The sequence below is a fragment of the Amblyraja radiata genome, chromosome 1 (genome assembly GCF_010909765.2).
Source record: "Amblyraja radiata isolate CabotCenter1 chromosome 1, sAmbRad1.1.pri, whole genome shotgun sequence".
Lineage (NCBI taxonomy): Eukaryota > Metazoa > Chordata > Chondrichthyes > Rajiformes > Rajidae > Amblyraja > Amblyraja radiata.
Genome location: NC_045956.1, coordinates 115334874 through 115352552, shown reverse-complemented (window position 1 = coordinate 115352552; position 17679 = coordinate 115334874). Strand labels below are relative to the sequence as shown.

Genomic DNA, 17679 nt, shown 5'->3' with positions numbered 1-17679 from the left:
AGGGCCCTTCTGAGGAACATGACAAATTGCTGTGAGCAGTTTAGCTGACAGGCTATCAAATGAAGGACAGGCATTATATTTTATTATTTAGGATGGGTGGGAAGTTTTCAGTAGTTTAAACTGGCATTTTGCAATCACAAATTATTTGCTCCAACCTGCAATTGTCAGTTAATTAAAATTATTGTAACTGTGAGGAGAGTAATATGTTGGCTGCATATCTACTGTGTTGTACATTCAATGGTAAATTGCTGATGACAAGTGAAATTTGCAGCTTTCAAGTTAGAAACATGGAAAAATAGGTGTAGGAGTAGGCCATTCGGTGCTATGATCCAGCACTGCCATTCAATGTGATCATGGCTGATCATCTAAAATCAGCACCTCGTTCCTGCTTTTCCCCCATATCACTTGATTCCTTTAGCCCTAAGAGCTAAATCTAACTCTCTCTTGAAAACATCCAGTGGATTGGCATCCACTGCCTTCTGTGGCAGAAAACACAGATTCACAATTCTCTGGGTGAAGAAGTTTTTCATCTCAGTCCTAAATGGCCTACCCCTTATTCTTAAACTGTGACCCCCTGGTTCTGGACTTCTCCAACATCGGGAACATTTTTCCTGCAGCTAGCCTGCCCAATCCTTTAAGAATTTTATATGTTTCTATAAGATCCCCTCTCATCCTAAATTACAGTGATTACAAGCCCAGTTGACCCATTTTTTCATCATATGTCAGTCCCACCATCCCAGGAATTAACCTGGTGAACCTACCTTGCACTCCCTCAAGAGCAATAATGTCCTTCCTCAAATTAGGAGACCAAAATGGCACACAATACTCCAGGTGCGGTTGCACCAGGGTCCTGTACAACTGCAGTGGAACCTCCTTGTTCCTAAACTCAAATCCTCTTGCAATGAAGACCAACATGCCATTAGCTTTCTTCACTGCTGCTGTACCTGCATGCTTACTTTCAGTGACTGATGTACAAGCACACCTATGTCTCGTTGCACCTCCTCTTTTCCTAATCTGACATAATTCAGATTATAATCTTCCTTCCTGTTCTTGTCACCAAAGTGGATAACCTCACATTTATCCATATTATACTGCTTCTGCCATGAATCTGCCAACTCACCCAACCTATCCAAGTCACCCTGCAGCCTCATAGCATCCTCATTGCAGCTCACATTGCCACCCAGATTTGTGCCATCCGCAAACTTGGAGATGTCACATTTAATTCCCTCGTCAAAATAGTTAATATAAATTGTAAATAACTGGGGTCCCAGCACCGAGCCTTGCGGCACCCCACTAGTCACTGCCTGCCATTCTGAAAAGGAACCTATTCTCATAATATTATTCACCTCAACTAAGTATTTTCTTTACCTCCGTTGCTGCAGAGAATACAATCCAAGTTATCAAATCTTTCTTCAAAGTGAAAAAAAAATTCCAGCCCTGGATCCTCTCCAGAGCACTTTCTACAATGTGGAAACAGGACCTTCATCCCAACTTGTTCATGCAGATCAAGACGACCCATCTAAACTAGTCCCATTTATCCGCATTTGGCCCATATCCCTTTAAACCTTGTGTGCGCCAGTGTGTGTGTGTGTCTGTGAAGCGGAGACAACATCCGGAGCGAGCGGAGACTTGGCGATGCCCAGGGAGCATTCCCCTCCCCCCCCCCCCGTCCCGGCCCGGCCCAGGTGCTCTATGTCCAACTGGGGTCCAGGGGAGGTGAGGGTCAGTGACCCGGTCAGGCATCGGAGCGGAGCCTCAGCCCGAGATTCATCCCCGCGGCTCCGGAGGCGGCACCGACGCCCCCACTCACCAGGCCCGCTCCTGGCCGGTGTTAAAACGTCATGGGGTATGGACAAAGCGGCCGATGGACAGAGCCGCGGAGGTGAGGCTGGAAGGTGTGAGGGTGCCACCGTGTCTCACCTATCACACCATCTGCACGGGAGAAACTAAACTACATTTTTTCCCCCAAAATCATCCCGCGGGCCGGTAGTTTGACAGCCCTGCTTTAAACCAATGCCCTCTAGTTCTTTAAACACATATCCCTGGAAAAAGACTATGCAATCCACTTATATATTCTCCTCGTGGTTTTTACTCACCTCTAAAACAATTTTTGCTTTATTTTGAACATTCCAGCACCTGCAGATTTTTGAGGGTGCGAAATTTGTGATCAGCCTGAGAATGTTGTCAAATGCGTGACTCTCAATGCGTGAGAGTTGGCAGCCCTGCACAAATCACATTTTCCTCAGTACTACAATGAAAGAATATATGGTCAAGTTCTCCTCAACCTTTGAACCTCAACATTTTAACTAAGAGGGATATGTGTGGTCAAAATTAAGAGTGTACCTGGCACTACTACCTCCTCACCCTTTGCCTTAATGCACAATTCATCTCACAGACCACTCACTTGCTTGTCCCAAAGTGGAGCATAAAGCGATTCCTGGGCCTCATTTGCATTAGAATAAATTATTATTTTGAAGGATATGCCGTATCGAATCCTTGAGCCTGCTCCTCGTTTCAATGAGACCATGGCTGACCAGATCTCCATAATTATAAACTTCCCAATAGGCCAAAAAATATGTCCATCTCAGTCTTGAATGCATTGAATGGTTCAGTTTTAAGGTTTATAAATATGACTTCCAGGTAAGCAATGGACATGCTTGCACACATAGAGGAAGCGCCTCTACTTCCTGAGAAGATTACGGAGAGTTGGTATGTCAAGGAAGACTCTCTCGAACTTCTACAGGTGCACAGTAGAGAGCATGCTGATCGGTTGCATCGTGGCTTGGTTCGGCAACTTGAGCGCCCAGGAGCGGAAAAGACTGCAAAAAAGTTGTAAACATTGCCCAGTCCATCATCCGCTCTGACCTCCCTACCATCGAGGGGATCTATCGCAGTCGCTGCCTCAAAAAGGCTGGCAGCATCATCAAGGATCCACACCATCCTGGGCACACACTCATCTCTCCACTGCCTTCAGGTAGAAGGCGCAGGAGCCTGAAATCTGCAACATCCAGGTTCAGGAATAGCTACTTCCCCACAGCCATCAGGCTATTAAACTCAACTCAAACAAAACTCTGAACATTAATAGCCCATTGCACTTTATCTGATTATATATATATATATATATATATATATATATATATATATTCAATAGTATATAGTCACACTGATCTGTTCTGTATTTATTTATGACTACTATATTCTGTTGTGCTGAAGCAAAGCAAGAATTTCATTGTCCTATCTGGGACACATGACAGTAAACCCTCTTGAATCTTGAATCTAACAATTTATAACTACAGGTGCACAACCTTTTATCCGAAAGCCTTGGGAGCAGACACTTTTCATAATTCAGAATTTGTCGGCCTTCGGAATGGAAATTTTTTAGCGTAGATTTTAATGGCTGGCTCAGTGGTAGAGTGCTCGGCTCATATCCGCAAGGTCGCGAGTTTGCGCCTTGATCCCGGCCGTTACTCGGTCGCGAGTTTGAGTCTTCAATGTCGTTTTTTCTTGCAGAATAAATGTCTGTATGAAATGCAGTGTGTTGAATGAATTCCTGAATTTGTAAATGTGCCCGCAGCATTGAATCACCTCTCGCACTCATGTCACCCTAGCGGGGCTACATGCCCTTAGGCGGCCTAGCTCGGGGATTCTTGAATCCCCGAGCTAGGTCGCGAGTTTGCGCCTTGATCCCGGCAGTTACTCGGTCTCGAGTTTGAGTCTACAATGTAGTTTTTTCTTGCAGAATAAATGTTTGTATGAAATGCAGTGTAGGAGAGGTGTACTGACTGTGTGGGCAGAACTTTGGAAGTGATTGCCCACCAGTCTAAAAAGCCGCTGTGTCTCCCTGTCCCTGGGATAGCAGGGGGCGATCAAACAGCACAATACCCCCCCCCCCCTCCAACTCCAGAGGAATCCGCTCCCCGATGGGCCGCTACGGCGACAAGTGGCAGTTTGCCCACAGCCCGAGCTGCGCCCCCTCATCCGCCACCCCAAGAACAAGACGTACCTTGCACACCATCAGCTTCTGCCCCTACGTGTTCCTCTGGAGTTGGAGCGGGGCTGGGCTGGAGTTGCTGCTGGCTGTGGGTCTCTGGGATCTCCGTGCTTGCAGTGGGCCTGGGGGTCGGTTGTCCCGTTGGTCCTGACGTCTCCGGCCACCCCCCTGGACTGGAGCTGAGACTGGGAACTGTACCGCCCTTGCCCCCTCCCTCTGCAACTGCAAACAACCCCACTTTCCTGCAAGGGCGGTACAGTTCCCGGAGGATGGCAGGTGGCCAGAGACGTCAGGACCAACAGGAACCCGCTCCCCGATGGGTCCCTACGACGCCCTGAACTGCGCCCCGTCATCCGCAACCCAGGTTCCTCTGTAGTTGGAGCGGGGCTGGGCTGGGCTGCTGTTGGCTGTGGGTCTCTGGGATCTCCGTGCTTGCAGTGGGCCTGGGGGTCAGTGTCCCGATGAGGGGGCGCAGCTCGGGGAACGGCTTCTGGTGGTCCTGACGTCTCCGGCCAGTTTGCAGTTTTCCTCTGGAGTTGGAACGGGGCTGGACTGCTGCTGGCTGTGGGTCTCTGGGATCTCCGTACTTGCAGTGGGCCTGGGGGTCGGTGTCCCGTTGGTCCTGACGTCTCCGGTGACTGGCACTGACCTGCTGGTATCGCCGACGTGAAGACAGTGCAAAGCCCCCGCGTCGGTGCAATGGGCGGGGAGCTGGAGAGGGGAGGGAAGGGGTCACACACATGGCCAGGAAGCAGAGGGGTGTAGGTGGGGTGAAACTTAAGGGAGCGACAATCTGCTGCTGCCTGCCCGCTGAGTTAAAAAGTTCCCACGCAAGACTCACGATACACTGTGTATCGTGAGTCTACCGTGGGAACTTTTTAACTCAGCGGGCAGGCAGCAGCATATTGTCAATTATTAACCCTCCCGCGCAATATACCCTCACCTTCTATTTTATGAATGGGGATTTAGTTCCCCTTTCTTCGAGGACCGACCGGAGGTTCCGCTGTCACCTCTGCGGGCCGCCCTCGGTGAACGTTTTCAAGGACCTTTCTTCAAGGACCGAAAAAATGTCCGCTATTTGGAGGTTTTCGTTATTTGGATCTTCGGATAAAAGGTTGTGCACCTGTATTTGTTTTATTCAACAATAATGCTGATAACCAGTAGATGGCAGCAAAGTTCCCCAAAATCGTACATTTTCTATATTGACATATATTTCACTACATCAATGAATAGATGCAAAACAAGATAGCATCAATATCTGATCTAGAAGAGATTTAGAGATACAAAACCAACTTAACTTGAAAATGACAGCACCCCTCACCCCCCACTACTTTCTGTGTGAAGAAGGGTGCCAACCCAAAACATCACCTATCCATTTTCTCCATAGATAGAAACATAGAAATATAGAAAATAGGTGCAGGAGTAGGCCATTCGACCCATCGAGTCTGCACCGCCATTCAATATGATCATGGCTGATCAACCAACTCAGTATCCTGTACCTGCCTTCTCTCCATACCCCTGATCCCTTTAGCCACAAGGGCCACATCTAACTCCCTCATAAATATAGCCAATGAACTGGCCTCAACTACCTTCTGTGGCAGAGAGTTCCAGAGATTCACCACTCTCTGTGTGAAAAATGTTTTCCTCATCTAGATCCTAAAAGATTTCCCCCTTATCCTTAAACTGTGACCCCTTGTTCTGGACTTCCCCAACATCGGGAACAATCTTCCTGTCCAACCCCTTAAGAATCTTGTTCAAAAGGGAACTGCAGATGCTGGAATATCGAAGGTACACAAAATTGCTGGGGAAACTCAGCGGGTGCAGCAGCATCTATGGAGCGAAGGAAATAGGCGACGTTTCGCGCCGAAACCCTTCTTCAGACTGGAGAAGGGTTTCGGCCCGAAACGTCGCCTATTTCCTTCGCTCCATAGATGCTGCTGCACCTGCTGAGTTTCCCCAGCAATTTTGTGTACCCTTAAGAATCTTGTAAGTTTCTATAAGATCCCCTCTCAATCTTCTAAATTCTAGCGAGTACAAACCGAGTCTATCCAGTCTTTCTTCATATGAAAGTCCTGACATCCCAGAAATCAGTCTGGTGAACCTTCTCTGTACTCCCTCTATGGCAAGAATGTCCTTCCTCAGATTAGGAGACCAAAACTGTACGCAATACTCCAGGTGTGGTCTCACCAGGACCCTGGACAACTGCAGTAGAATCTCCCTGCTCCTATACTCAAATCCTAGATGTTGCCTGGCCCGCTTTTTGCATCTTTCCATGCTGTATTTCTGTATAGGTTTTGAATAACCTGCAACCATCCAAGACAACAGATGCCACCTTGCATACATGTCATAATACAATTTTAATAAGTACAAATGTTGACAAATTACTGCAATCATAATTAGGGTCATTACAACACATCACAAAAGTAAGAAATGTTGTAACCTCTTTATGGTCTCATTTTAGCTGGCAATGTTGGCCATTTCCAGAAATTATAAGCTGTGAATGAAACATCACAGTTAACAGAACCATGGTCTGAGTGAAACATCACAGTTAACAGAACCATGGTCAAGAAATGCAAATGCTAGCAAATTATTCTCACCTCTAATCCTATCGGTCTGTCTCATTTTTCCCTCTCACTTTCATACAACGGCTATTTTCCCGCTATACCCTCAATCCTGATGCTGGGTTTCAAACAAAAACATTGATCATTTTGTTAATTTCACTGATGCTGCTTGACCCGCTGAATTCTTCCAGCATTTTATTTATTAATCCACATCACATCGGATTTTTCTGTAGTTACTTTTGTCATTTCCATATTACAATGAGCTGTCAGATTTCTGTTCCTGTTTTCTCAAACCCGGTTTTAATCAGCTCCACAGATAAAAGGATCCAGAAGCTCCAGTAACTTGTCAAATTATATTTACTGCTGCAAGTTACATAGCTAACACAGAGCGACACATCTTTGTCAGAAACAATCAGATATATCACTGTGGAAAGCTAGAGACAAAATTGCTGGTGCCCTAGCTAAGATATAGACAATAGGTGCAGGAGTAGGCCATTCGGCCGTTCGAGCCAGCACCGCCATTCAATGTGATCATGGTTGATCATCCCCAATCAGTACCCCGTTCCTGCCTTCTCCCCATATCCCCTGACTCTGCTATTTTTAAGAGCCCTATCTATCTCTCTCTTGAAAGCATCCAGAGAACCTGCCTCCACTGCCCTCTGAGGCAGAGAATTCCACAGACTCACCACTCTCTGTGAGAAAAAGTGTTTCCTCGTCTCCGTTCTAAGTGGCTTACTCTTATTCTTAAACTGTGGCCCCAGGTTCTGGACTCCCCCAACAACGGGAACATGTTTCCTGCCTCTAGCGTGTCCAAGCCCTTAACAATCTTATATGTTTCAATGAGATTGCCTCTCATCCTTCTAAACTCCAGAGTGTACAAGCCCAGCTGCTCCATTCACTCAGCATATGACAGTCCCGCCATCCCGGGAATTAACCTTGTAAACCTACGCTGCACTCCCTCAATAGCAAGAGTGTCCTTCCTCAAATTAGGGGACCAAAACTGCACACAATACTCCAGGTGTGGTCTCACTAGGGCTCTGTACAACTACAGAAGGACCTCTTTGCTCCTATATTCGATTCCTCTTGTTATATAGGCCAACATGCCATTCACTTGCTTCACTTACTGCATGCTTACTTTCATAGACTGATGTACAAGGACCCCCAGATCCCGTTGTACTTCCCCTTTTCCCAACTTGACGTCATTTAGATAGTAATCCGCCTTCCTGTTTTTGCTACCAAAGTGGATAACCTCACATTTATCCGCATTAAACTTTATCTGCCATGCATCTGCCCTCTCCCCCAACCTGTCCAAGTCACCCTGCATTCTCATAGCATCCTCCTCACAGTTCACACGGCCACCCAGCTTTGTGTCATCTGCAAATTTGCTAATGTTACTTTGAATCCCTTCATCCAAATCATTGATGTATATTGTAAATAGCTGCGGTCCCAGCACCGAGCCTTGCGGTACCCCACTAATCACTGCCTGCCATTCTGAAAAGGACCCGTTAATCCTTACTCTTTGTGTCCTGTCTGCCAACCACTTCTCTATCCATGTCAGCACTCTACCCCCCATACCATGTGCCCTAATTTTGCCCACTAATCTCCTATGTGGGACCTTATCAAATGCTTTCTGAAAGTCCAGGTACACTACATCCACTGGCTCTCCCTTGTCCATTTTCCTAGTTACATCTTCAAAAATTTCCAGAAGATTAGTCAAGCATGATTTCCCCTTTGTAAATCCATGCTGACTCAGATCGATCCTGTTAATGCTATCCAAATGTTCAGCTATCTTATCTTTTATAATTGACTCCAGCATTTTCCCCACCACTGATGTCAGGCTAACTGGTCTATAATTCCCTGTTTTCTCTCTCCCGCCTTTCTTAAAAGGTGGGATAACATTAGCTAGCCTCCAATCCACAGGAACTGATCCTGAGTCTATAGAACATTGGAAACTATGGATATCCGAGTCTTCATTAAATACACTGAGATGCTAGAAGAGTTGGAGGGTGGCAAATGTTCTGCCTCCATTTAAGAAGGGCTGCAAGGAAAAGCCTGGGAACTATAGGCTAGAAAGTCTACCATCAGTGGTTGGAAAGTTGCTGGAGAGTATTCTGAGGGATAAGATACACGTGCATTTAGATGGGCAAGGGCTCAGTAGGGATAGTCAGCATGGTTCTGTACGTGGGCAACCTTGTCTCACTAATCTAATCTGATTGAGTTTTATGAAGATATAACCAAAAAGGTTGGTGAGGGCAGAGCTGTGGACAATGTATATATGGATTTCAGGAAGGCATTTGACAAGGTACTGCATGGTAGGCTGCTCATGGAAGGTTAGATTGCATGAGATCCAAAGAGACCCAAAGACTGAATAGAAAATTAGCTTCCTGGATGGAAACAGAGGGTGATGGTCATTATCTCAATGGTGTCAGATTAGGAAAAAGGGAAGTGCAACGAGACCTGGGAGCCCTTGTACACCAGTCACTGAAAGTAAACATGCAGGTACAGCAGGGAGTGAAGAAAGCTAATGGCATGTTGGCCTTCATAACGGGAGGATTTGAGTATAGGAGTAAAGAGGTCCTTCTGCAGTTGTACAGGGCCCTGGTGAGGCCACATCTGGAGTATTGTGTGCAGTTTTGGTCTCCTAATTTGAGGAAGGACATCCTTGCTATTGAGGCAGTGCAGCGTAGGTTCAGGTTAATCCCCTGGATGGCGGGACTGTTATATAAGGAAAGATTGGAAGACTGGGCTTTATTCACTGGATTTAGAAGGATGAGAGGGTATCTTATAGAAACGTATAAAATTATAAAAGGACTGGACAAGCTAGATGCAGGAAAAATGTTCCCAATGTTGAGCGAGTCCAGAACCAGGGGCCACAGTTTAAGAATAAAGGGGAGGTCATTTAAAACTGAGATGAGAAAAAACTTTTTCACCGAGAGAGTTGTAAATTTGTGGAATTCTCTGCCACAGAAGGCAGTAGAGGCCAATTCACTGGATGAAATTAAAAGAGAGTTAGATAGAGCTCTAGGGGCCAGCGGAATCAAGTGATATGGGGAGAAGGCAGGCACGGGTTACTGATTGTGAATGATCAGGCACTGTGGAACAGCAATGGCAGGAATTTCTGGGCATAATCCAGAAGACGCAGGATCATTTCATTCCAAAAAGGAAGAAAGATTCTAAGGGGAGTAGGAGGCAACCGTGGCTGACTAGAGAAGTTAGGGATAGTATAAAACTAAAAGAAAAGATGTATAACACAGCAAAGAGTAGCCGGAAGCCAGAGGATTGGGAAACTTTCATAGGACAACAGAAGGAAACAAAACGGGCAATACGGGCTGAAAAGATGACGTACGAAGGGAAGCTGGCCAGGAATATAAAGAAGGACAGTAAAAGCTTCTTCGGATATGTTAAGGGAAAAAGAGTAGCAAAGTCAAATGTGGGTCCCTTGAAGGCAGACACGGATGAAATTATTATGGGGAACAAGGAAATGGCAGAAGAGTTGAACAGGTACTTCGGATCTGTCTTCACTAAGGAAGACACAAACAATCTCCCAGAAGTACTGGAGGACAGAGGATCTAAGGGGGTCGAGGAACTGAAAGAAATTTTCATTAGGCGAGAAATAGTATTGGGTAGGCTAATTGGACTGAAGGATAATAAATCCCCGGGGCCTGATGGACTGCATCCCAGGGTCCTCAGGGAGGTGGCTCTAGAAATAGTGGATGCATTGGTGATCATTTTCCAATGTTCAATAGATTCAGGATTAGTTCCTGTGGATTGGAGGATAGCTAATGTTATCCCACTTTTCAAGAAAGGAGCGAGAGAGAAAACGGGGAATTACAGACCAGTTAGCCTGACTTCGGTGGTGGGAAAGATGCTGGAGTCAATTATTAAAGAGGTAATAATGGGGCATTTGGATAGCAGTAAAAGGATTAGTCCAAGTCAACATGGATTTATGAAAGGAAAATCATGGTTGACTAATCTTCTGGAATTTTTTGAGGATGTGACAAGTAAAATTGATAAAGGGGAGCCAGTGGAAGTAGTGTATCTAGACTTTCAGAAAGCCTTTGATAAGGTCCCGGATGGGAGACTCCATGACTAAAATTAAAGCGCATGGTATTGGGGGTAGGGTGTTGACGTGGACAGAAAATTGGTGAGTGGGCAGATGCGTGGCAGATGCAGTACAATATAGATAAATGTGAGGTTATCCACTTTAGTGGCAAAAATAAGGGGGCAGATTATTATCTCAATGAAGTTAGGTTAGGTAAGGGGGAGGTACAGCGAGACCTGGGTGCCATTGAAATGTATAGGGGTCTGGTAAGACCACATCTGGAGTATTGCATACAGTTTTGGTCTCTTAATTTGAGGAAGGACATCCTTGTGATTGAGGCAGTGCAGCGTAGGTTCACGAGATTGATCCCTGGGATGGCGGGACTGTCATACAAGAAAAGATTGAAAAGACTAGGCTTGTATTCACTGGAGTTTAGAAGGATGAGGGCTATCTTATAGTAGAAACATATAAAATTATAAAAGGACTGGACAAGCTAGATGCAGGAAAAATGTTCCCAATGTTGGGCGAGTCCAGAACCAGGGGCCACAGTCTTAGAATAAAGGGGAGGCCATTTAGGACTGAGGTGAGAAAAAACGTTTTCACCAGAAAGTTGTGAATTTGTGGAATTCCCTGCCACAGAGGGCAGTGGAGGCCAAATCACTGGATGGATTTAAGAGAGAGTTAGATAGAGCTCTAGGGGCTGGTGGAATCAAGGGATATGGGGAGAAGGCAGGCACGGGTTATTGATTGGGGATGATCAGCCCCGTGGGGATGATTGGGGATGATTGGGGATGATCAGATGGGACTAGGGGAGATTATGTGTTCGGCACGGACTAGAAGGGTCGAGATGGCCTGTTTCCGTGCTGTAATTGTTATATGGTTATATATGGTTATATGATCGCAATGAATGGCGGTGCTGGCTCGAACGGCCGAATGGCCTCCTCCTGCACCTATTTTCTATGTTTCTATGTTTCGATCACAATGAATGGCAGTGCAGGCTCGAAGGGCCAAATGGCCTCCACCTGCACCTATTTTCTATGTTCCTATTTATGAGAAAGCTTTTGTATTATCTGGACTTGCTGATTCTCTGTAGAGGTTGAGATGAAAGTGAGTTTTATCAGCTTCTTTGGAATTATTAGTCAAAGGAGTGAATAGGGCATAATTTTCAAACTGTGGAGGAATTTGATTTTTATTTAAAAAATGTTCTTAAGAATTAGAGTTTGTTATAACATACTGCAATGAGTGCTGGAACCACACATTTGTATTCAAATAGTCTTAATAGATACCTTACATTGACAATGTTATATGCAGCTTACTCTTTTGAAATCTATAAACAGGAGTTAGATGAAGCTATAAATCAGTTTTGTAATAATGTGACTTGGTAATCAGACTAGGTAATAAAAAAATGCCAGAGCAATACTGAATCCTTGTATGCATAAGTGTGTAAACAATGGATGGTGCACTTAAATAGACCGCATTTTCAATAGATGAAAGATTTTTAGTAAGTGGTTACTCAAAACAACAAGATCTTATAAAAGTTACCTTGAAAGTTTAAACATTAAATAGAAGTTTGTGATAACACTGGGCTAATCCAGAAGTGCTACTGCTTACTTCAGTTACACGTTCTTAGCATTCCAGTTGATTTCCATTGCATTAAAGATCTAACATGTTTTGTATTGATTGAATACCAAGGCAATTATCACCTATTAAGCTATATAGATAAGCAAATATGCTTTCAAAGCAATTCAGCAATAATCTTTTATAAAACTATATCTGCTCACCCTAAATCCTCTGTGTAGTCGATCTTTCATAACACCAATGAATTCCTTGTAACTTAGTTGATCATCTTTGTCTACATCAAAGATTTTGAAGATTGTGTTCACCAAATGAGAAGAAAGTTTGAGGCTTGTGGCCACATATACAGCACGCTTAAACTCATCTGCATAATCAAGCCAAAGAAAGAATTAAAAACGTGAAACACTGTTCCCAATGTTACTGATCAGCCTAGATTTAACCTGTTTTTTTTTAACGAATTTAAATATATAAAAAGTCGATTTCACTACTGTACAACAATTTGTAAAAAAAGACAAGGTAGATTATATTTCCAAGTTTCACAAATGTCCATAGTTTAATAAGTGTTAACAATTCATTGAAAAGATAATTTTTCTGTAAGTTACAGGTCCACCACTGATTTTCCGGCAACAGTTGGTCCAGCACTTTCTTTAATCCGGACAAAATTGTTACGAGAGTGCACTTGAATCCTCTCCAGAATTCCCCTTGAAAATGTGGCACTCAAGCCAGGTGAGGTGGCCAATCTCGACCTCATTGGGACTTCTGTGGCCAGACTTCCGATCGGTGGGTCTAATTTGCCTCTGCAGCTGGGGCTCTGGAACTCCGGCCCGGCTAGAGACAGTGGGTCCATTCCCATAGCCAACTTCTGCAGCTGGACCTCCAATCGGCTGGTTAAAATGTTGCCCTGCAGCCAGGGCTCAGGAACTCCTGCCCAGCTGGAGCCAGCAGATCTGTTCCCATAGCTGACTTTGTGGGTAAAACTGGTGTTGGTGGTGGTCGGCCTGGTAGTCCTGCCGGGAAAGTGGCATATCGGCCACACGGGCGGCTGCTGATCCAACCCTCATCGGGACTTCTGACGGCAACTCATTAACTGGCACCTGGGCTGCCCGTGCAAGAAATGTAAATTTTGCAATAAAAGTAATTTACAATTAGTATTCGTTGTATTTAAGTTTCGAGCAGCCCATCGTGCTTGGAGACATGGTAGGGGTATAATTAGTCAATTGGTCCGGCAAAGCTCTGGAACCAAGGGCGCCGGAAAATCGGTGGTGGACCTGTATTAGCATAACTAATATGATAATTTGAAAAAATTATCATTAAAATTATTTCATGTCTGTAAGATATAGTAAGTGAAAATAATTTTCAGAGGCGATATAACTTAATATTATATTTAGTTGAATGGGGCTTACGTACACATAAACAAGAAAAATACCCCCCCCCCCACCCATCCCTAGCATCGTTTTTTAATTTGTGTTCAACCATACTGTTGTTGCAGAAATTCAGTGAAAGGAGACCATGTTTTGAAAAAGTGATCTGCCTTTTCAGCCAAAACAAGCCTAATGTTTTCCAAATGTAGTGTCTCGGACATGTCAGTAATCCACATCTTCACTGTGGGAACTGTCGTCTTTTTCCAAAATTTAAGTATACTTTTTTTCGCAGTTATTATGCCGTAAAGGAAACGTCTTTGAAATATCGTTAACTTAGAAGGTCTCTGACATACCTAATATTATCAGTTTTGTATTCCAGTTTAATTTTAAGTATTTTAGAAAATATATCAAATATTCCCCTCCAGAAGTTTTGTATCTTTATACAGGAAGCAAAGGAATGGGTTAAAGTCGCTTCTTGATGGTGACATTTATCACAAATAGGGGAGACAGTTGGGAAGATCTTATTCAATTTAGTCTTGGAGTAGTAAAGCCTATGCAGTATTTTAAATTGTATCAATGAGTGCCTGCCATTGAGAGAGCAGTAATGTATGTATAGTAGGCTTTCCTCCCAAATATCTTTTGAAATTAATAAACCCAACTCGTCTTCCCATGCTCGCTTATCGATCTCAGAAGATGGGGTATGCGCATTTAAAAGAGTGTTATAAATGTAAGATGTTAACTTGCTTGTGTCAGCATGTCTATTCAAACAATCGTCTAGTATATCTGGACCCATAAAACGACAGTCTTGTGTAATAATTGTCAATTAAAAAAAAAACTTTTGGGGAGATATATATTGATTGATTGAAATAAATATAGGAGTTGTGGAAGGAAGATCATCTTTATGGCATTTACTCTACCTATAAGGGAAATAGGGAGTGTTTTCCAGAATTGAATGTGGGCATTTAGTTTGGTAATTAGTGGTGGGAAATTTGTTTGAAATAGGGAGGTGTATTTTCTAGTCACGTAAACTCCAAGGTATCTAAATTTTTCAGTAACAATTCTGAAGGGAAATTTTTGGAGTTGTGAAGGGTCTTGAGCTTTTATTGGCCTAATTTCACTTTTATTCCAGTTTATTCTATACCCTGAAAAGGCACCAAATTGTTCTATAAGGTTTAATACATTTGGGATACTAACTTGGGAGTTGATGATGTATAAGATTTCAGATTCAGATTCAGATTCAAACTTTATTGTCATTGTGCAGTGTACAGTACAGAGACAACGAAATGCAGTTAGCATCTCCCCAGAAGAGCGAACATAGAATATGAGCAATAAATATATTTACATACATAATTTTGTACATTACGTACAAAAGTACATTGTCTGCATAAAACAAAATCTTATTATTGGTATTGGTATGAGTATATCCGTGAATACCCGAATGTACTCTGATGCTTTCTGCGAGCGGTTCTATGGCTAAGGCAAATAACATTGGTGAAAGGGCGCATCCTTGTCTATTACCCCTGGATAAATGAAATTTAGGTGATAGAATTTGATTTGTCAGTATTCTGGCTGTCGGGTTGTTATATAACAGCTTCACCCATGAGATGAAGTTTTCTCCTAATTGGAAATTTTCCAACACTAAAGAGATAGGCCCATTCCACTTGGTCAAAAACTTTTTCTGCGTCTAACATCTAACTTGGTCGTACGTGTTTTTAAAGCAGTAATTCCTAAATTCCAGCTTTCTCAAAGTTAACTTGGAAAATAAGATGATTAGGATTGATATACTAATAAAAAAGGGGGTCAAAGTAAACAATTCCTTATAAATGTAATAATAAAACAGTGCTAAATGCCATTAAAAGTGCTTTACTATTATTTAAAATAATGCTCGTAGCCCAAAATTGTAAATAATTATAAGTAGTCTTTGTTACTTCAGCAAAGCTTTTTTTTATTCTCAAAGCACAAATTCACAAGTTTATAAAACATAACCAAAATCAATATTACCCAAATGAGCTTGCTCCTCTGTAAATATTTGAAATAATAATTTTACTCACCTTGCCCAATTGATCGATTTGCGAAATTATACATCTGCATTGCAATGGCAAAGTCCTCCAAGTTATTCAAAAATTGAAAAAAAGATCTGAATTCATCAAAAGTGATCCCCTAAAATGTAAATAACATCAGTAAGTACTGAGTGAACCATTATATGACTCCAATAGATATTGGTGTCAATTAAGAGACCTTTAATTGTAACTAATTGAGCACTATATTTGATTTATTGTTATGGGTTCCATATCTAACACTTCGTGTGCGATATAACCCAGCAATAGAAGGTTAATACTAGACTTGATGATGACACACAGAGTGAAAAATCTTTGAAGGTCAGCAAACTTTCCTCAGATTAGGTCAAAGATTGTTCCAACTGCTCTTTTTGACACAATTCAGCTAAAATAATATATTGAAAAAGTACTCTTAAATGAGTGCCATGGTTTTGCTCCTCTGCAAATATTCGTTTTAGTGTCACAAAACATAGTCCAGTTAGGGAGATCTTTTGAATTTTGATATAACATTCTTCTATGTCTGACAACACATCCTAATCTTCAGAACATTGCACAACACCATCCATGTTATTTGTATAGTTTCCAGGCCAAGAGAGGTAATTAAGAACTCTAATTTGTAACCTACAAAGTAGATAAGAAAACAAAGGTATGAATTTTATTTTCATAATAAAGTGGGATAACATAAAATGCACTACAAGCGAGAATGGTCCACAGCCAATTAACATCAATTTTTAGAGCCAAATTAACATAAGAATTATTGTTCTGTTTCAGTACATATGATAATTAAACACTCTTGACTCTTGAGACAGAGTAAGGAAAACAGAACAAGAATGTACACTGTTACACATGCCCATATCAATAAAGTATTATTTCCAGTACTTTATATTGTATCATAGGTTGAAAATTACTTATAATAACACCACTAGATAAGTAACCCACAACCAGAAGGACGTTCAATGTCTTACCATGGTAGATTGAAAATTAAATAAGTAATTTTAAATTCTAGAATAAAAATTTAAATCAGAAATGGTGACTATAAAACAGATACATTAGCATGAAACCTCTTTGATTCGTTAGTGACACTGATGGAAGGCAATCAATAGAAGGCAATCAACTATCCATAATGGATAGTTGGGAACAGATTCCTGGAAATTGACTCTTAAATCTAATTAAGAGTAAATGACCTCAAATGGCAAATGAACACCGTCACTCTCTTGAAGTAGTCTCATCAGCGGCTGTATTTCCTGAGGTCTCTACGGAGAGCTAACGTCTCACAGCCGTTGCTGCTGTCCTTCTATCGATGCGCTGTGGAAAGTATCCTCACCTATGGAATCCTGGTGTGGTTTGCCAGCTGTACTGTGGCTGAGAGGAGGGCGCTGCAGGGAATTATAAAAACTGCGCAGCGCATTACAAACGCTAACCTGCCCTCCTTGGATGACATATACAAGGCCCGATGCTTGCGCAGGGCCATAAATATCAAGAAGGACACTTCCCACCCTGCCAACCACCTTTTTACTCTGCTACCCTCGGGGAGGCGACTCAGGTCTCTGCAGTCTGCTGTAGACTAAAAAATAGTTTCTACCCATGTGCGGTAAAAGAGCTTAACTCCAATAGTGAACACTGGGAAGCAAGAAGTAACTTCGAGGAATACCGTTAAATTATTTTAAACTCTTTTAAAAATGTATCTATTGTTTTACTATTAACTGTACATATGTGTATTGGTTGTTGTGTTGTATTTCTTTTAACGGAGGAGAAGCAAATGGAATTTCGTTGCTCAGTTTTGGCAATGACAATAAACATATTCTATTCTATTCTATTCTATTCTATTCTATGATACAGACATTTAAAATAAATAATTGAAGAGTGATATTCTCTTTTTACCAGAGAATGCTAAAAAGAGAGAAAATTCAATTCGCAAAGTTCAGAACTAATTTCTTAATACTTGATGAATTTATTAAGAAATAATATTGCTTCTACATTAATTATTGCAAATAACATTTTGGCCTTGAACAGGGGTTGGGCTACTTTAACTGATTGTTCACCTAATTAACGAGCTACAACCATAATCACTTTTCATAGAGTCATGGAGTGA

The 17679-nt window shown here is 42.5% G+C and overlaps 1 protein-coding gene across 4 annotated transcripts in view; it reads right to left on the bottom strand.

The window, feature by feature from the left end:
* Positions 1-17679, bottom strand: part of micu3 (mitochondrial calcium uptake family member 3) — a 129013-nt gene that overhangs the window by 11226 nt on the left and 100108 nt on the right. For all 4 annotated transcript variants that reach the window (XM_033029258.1, XM_033029267.1, XM_033029287.1 and 1 more), the window contains 2 exons: positions 15582-15690; positions 12376-12533 (listed from right to left, as the gene is read on the bottom strand). In XM_033029258.1, coding sequence (XP_032885149.1) covers positions 12376-12533; positions 15582-15690 — 267 coding nt within the window. The remainder of the gene's footprint in view (positions 1-12375; positions 12534-15581; positions 15691-17679) is intronic.